This window comes from Solanum tuberosum, unplaced genomic scaffold (genome assembly GCF_000226075.1).
Source record: "Solanum tuberosum cultivar DM 1-3 516 R44 unplaced genomic scaffold, SolTub_3.0 scf00246, whole genome shotgun sequence".
In the NCBI taxonomy this organism is placed as follows: Eukaryota; Viridiplantae; Streptophyta; class Magnoliopsida; order Solanales; family Solanaceae; genus Solanum; species Solanum tuberosum.
In genome coordinates, this window is record NW_006239169.1 from 137,153 (window position 1) to 141,632 (window position 4,480).

The 4,480-nt window shown below is 39.7% G+C and overlaps 1 protein-coding gene across 1 annotated transcript; it reads right to left on the reverse strand.

Annotated features, from left to right (window-relative positions):
* Positions 1-1,145: 1,145 nt before the first annotated feature.
* Positions 1,146-4,159, reverse strand: LOC107062587 (uncharacterized). Its single transcript, XM_015313399.1, has 3 exons — positions 2,880-4,159; positions 1,901-2,692; positions 1,146-1,244 (listed from the first exon to the last, which is right to left on the reverse strand). The coding sequence occupies exons 1-3, from the start codon at positions 4,157-4,159 to the stop codon at positions 1,211-1,213; spliced, it is 2,106 nt and encodes a 701-aa protein (XP_015168885.1). The 3' UTR covers positions 1,146-1,210.
* Between the last annotated feature and the right edge of the window lie 321 nt (positions 4,160-4,480).

The window sequence follows — 4,480 nt, forward strand, 5'->3', positions numbered from 1 at the left end:
TTGTAAGGAAGTTAAGTTTTCCAAATAACTTTCTGTAGAAAGTACTATCACTTAAAACTGGACCTTCCTTTGCTCTCAGCTTGGTATTGGGATCAAGAGGGGAAGATAAGGAGCTCAGATGCAAACAATCATACTCCTTTAGTAAGTCAAGCACAAATTTTCTTTGTGAGACAATAATTCCCTGATCTGTGTGAAGTACCTCCATTCCCAAAAAATAGTGAAGTAATCCCAAATACTTAATTTTGAATTTGTCGTTTAGATAAACTTTCAGGTCTGCTATCTCATCAGCATCAGTACCTGTAAGAACTATATCATCAACATACACAGCTACATAAACTGCTGAATTTGCTTTCTTCTTATAGAAGAGAGAATAGTCATACATAGAGTGAGCATATCCCCTAGAACATAAAGCTTCAGTGAGCTTAGCATACCATTGCCTACTAGCCTGCTTGAGTCCATAAAAGGGACTTGTTCAACTTGCATACCAAATTAGGAGACTGGACAGCAAGTCCAGGTGGTACGTCCATGTACACTTCCTCATGTAGATCACCATGAAGGAAGGCATAGTCCACCCTTGTTTAACTGCTGTGATTAATAAGGCCTTGACTGTGGTCATTTTCACTACAGGGGAAAAAGTTTCAGTATAATCAATGCCTGTTTGCTGTGTATAACCTTTGACAACAAGCCTGGCCTTGAGCCTTTCTATGCTCCCATCTGCCTTGTACTTCACCTTGTAGACCCACCGGCAGCCTATAGCTTTCTTCCCAGGGGGAAGGGGAACTAAATCCCAAGTGCAATTGGAGTGCAAGACATCAAACTCTTGTGTCATGGCTAGCTGCCATGCAGGATCGATGACAGCTTCCTCATATGACTAGCAGGAATTAGAGCACTATGAGCCAAGTGGTGGTGATTAGAGAAAAGGGCTTGGAGGGAAGAGTTGGTGTTTGAGTTTTGAGGAACAGATGGTTTAAGTTGAGGTATAGAGTGAACATAATCATTCAAATGTTTTGGAGGTTTGTGACATCTAGTGGATCTCATAGGTTCAGTTTGTTGGAGAGCAGGAGGTTGGTTAACAGATAGGGGTGCAGGAGGTACAGATGGGGAAGGCATGGATGCAGAGGGATTAGGTAATAAGTCACATGTAGCAGTAGGACCATTTGAACTATTTAGAGTATCCTGTGTGCCATTTTTGACAAAAACATCCAAAATATCAATGAAATAAGGTGACTGCAACAATGAAATAGGTGAAACAGTTGTATTTGAAGGGGTATTATTAAAAGGAAAAATATTTTCATGAAAAACAACATCTCTGGAGATATGTATTTTACCTGTAGACATATTTAGGACTTTGTACCCTTTTGTCTCATGAGGATATCCAATGAAAATATGAGGAGTAGTTCTTGGTTCAAACTTAGCTCTATGAGGTATGGGTACAGTAGGATAACAAAGACATCCAAAACTTCTCATGTGTGAATAGAGGGGTTTTCTGTGGTATAAAATTTCATAGGGACATTTTTTGTTCAACACAGTGGATGGGAGCCTATTTATTATGTATGTTGCACAGAGAATGCACTCTCCCCAATACTTAACAGGAAGTTTAGACTGAAACAACAGTGCTCTAGCAGTCTCAAGAAGGTGTTTGTGTTTTCTCTCCACCACACCATTTTGTTGTGGTGTGTAGGGACAAGTTTTCTGGTGAAGTATACCTTTGGTTTGAAAATAAAAGGTTGCCTCTGTATTGATAAATTCCAGACCATTGTCTGTTCTGATTGTTTTGACAGTGGTTTCAAATTGGTTTTCTACCATAGCAATGAAGGCTTTGAGAGTTTGTAAAGCATTGCTCTTAGTACTTAACAACTGAGTCCAAGTGGACCTACTAAAGTCATCCACAATAGTGATGAAATATTTAAAGTGGTTATGTGTTAGTGTATGGTAAGGCCCCCACAAGTCAACATGAAGTAATTCAAAAGTGTGTGAGGTTAGTGTGGTTCGTGGTTTAAAAGGTAGTCTTTCTTGTCTTGCCATAGGGCAAATGGAACACATAAAAGGTTGCTTGGCTGAGAACTTCACAGGGATGGTGGAAATATCTCTCATTTTGACAAAAGGGACATGTCCCAATCTATTATGCCACACAATGTCTACATGATTTCCAGCACATGTTTGAGAACTAGAAGTACAAGAAACTGGACATGGAATAGAACATGACATTTCTTTATTGAGAATAGGAGTACATTGCTTGTTATCTAAAGTCTGAATAGACTGTCTGTTACTACAGTTATTGCAAGAATTATTTGGAATGACACTACTACATTTCGAAATATTGAAAGAGTTCTTCAAACAACTTGGACACAGGAAGTATAGACCCTCTTCTGCACTACCAATCACCAGAGGCCTCTTCATTGAAGGGGCCTGCATGAAACAAGAAGTTTTGGTGAAGCTAACAGTGTATTTTGAGTGAACAGTCAGAGTATGAATAGAAATCAAGTTATATTTAAAAGATGGCACATACAGAACTTTATCTAAATTGATCATGGGCCCTAATGTCACACTACCAACTTGAGTCACCTTAACTTTGTATCCATTAGGCAAGGCAACTAACAAAGGATATGGTAAAAGTGTGATGTTGTGTAGTAGAGATATATTAAAAGTCATGTGGTTTGAGGCTCCCGAGTCCAATATCCATGAGTCAGATTTGTTTTTGAAACAATTACATGACAGTTTTCCAAAATCAATAGAGGAAGTGCAGACTATGATACCTGCAAAATCAGTTGCTGGTCCATTAGCAAGGTTTGGATTGTTGTTGGATCCCTCATGCTCATGTTCCCTGTGGAATTGCTGAAGCATGCCTTGAATCCGAGTCCAATATCCATGAGTCAAATTTGTTTTTGAAACAATTACATGACAGTTTTCCAAAATCAATAGAGGAAGTGCAGACTATGATACCTGTAAAATCAGTTGCTGGTCCATTAGCAAGGTTTGGATTGTTGTTGGATCCCTCATGCTCATGTTCCCTGTGGAATTGCTGAAGCATGCCTTGAACATGACCATATTGGTCTTTGGTAAGGCTCACATTGTACATCTCCTCATCTAATCTTTTGCCAGGGGTAAAGTCTGGTGTGCAATTAGCATTTGCTACAACATTATTGCCAGATCCTTTGTTGGTCCTCTGATTTCCCTTGCGAAAAGTATTAGGCCTCGGAGTTGGATTGTTTCTTTGATTTGGGCTTGGGTTGTTTGAATTAGTTGGATATCCATGGAGTTGATAACACTTCTCAATAAGATGACCAGTCCTGTTGCAGTAAGTGCAGAATTTGTCCTTGTATTGAAGCTGAGAGTGACCATGTGAGGCATTAGGAGCATAGTTTGTCTTGTAGGATGAAGAAGGCCTGACATTTGATGAAGAAGGCCTGACGTTTCCAGCATGTAAAGCAGTAGCTTCTACATTAAAATGGTTAGAAGGCTTAATTTCCCTCCGGTGTTCATCCTGGACTAACAGAGAAAAGGCCTGAGCCATAGTAGGCAGCGGATTCATCATAAGTATGCTCCCACGAATAACTGTGTAAATCTCGTTCAACCCCATGAGAAATTGGATTAACCTTCTATCTTGTTCTGCTTTGTGAACAAGTGCCTTTGCTCCGCAAGTGCAGTTGCAAGTGCATTGAGCTTTGGCATTCAAAGTACTAAGCTCTTCCCAGAGCTTCTTCAATTTGGTGTAGTAACCTGTGATATCAAGAGAGCCTTGGGACAAGTCGTTAATTTCTCTTTGGATCTGATACAACTTCGCACCATTTGTTTGTTCATATCGATCTTCAAGTTCTCTCCATAATTCTGCAGAATCCTGGACATACTCAACACTATCAGCAATTTCCTTAGATAGAGAGTTCAGGATCCAAGAGGTAACGATATCATCACATCTTTCCCATTGTCTGTACGATGAGTCATTGGATTGAGGGCGTGGGCAATCCCCATTAATGAAGCCCAACTTGTTCTTCACTGAAAGTGATCTCAGAACACTACGCCTCCAGGAACGAAAACCAATTCCAGCAAATTGAACTGGTACAAGCATTGCTCCGGGGTTATCAGAAGGATGCATGTAAAAAGGGTGATTGGAATCAATTGTGTTGTTGGTGGAACCACCAGATTGATCAGAATTCGCCATAGATGAGCAGAGAAGGAGAAAACGAACAACAAAAGAGATCTACGCAATTGCAGATCAGATCGTAAAAGGATGAGTACTTCAGAATCGAGATGGCTCTGATACCATATCAACAATGGAAGCCTTGACTACAATCAGTAAAGAAGAAGAGTAGAAAAGATAACTTGTAGAATGCAAAGCTTGAATGATTCTATTTCATCAGTGAAGTATATATACACATCAGCTGGAAGCTTCTAGACTATTACACTTTGAGCTAACTAACTATACACATTGAATACATGAGCTAACTAACTCTCTAACCAATTCTATAACTAACTATGTGAG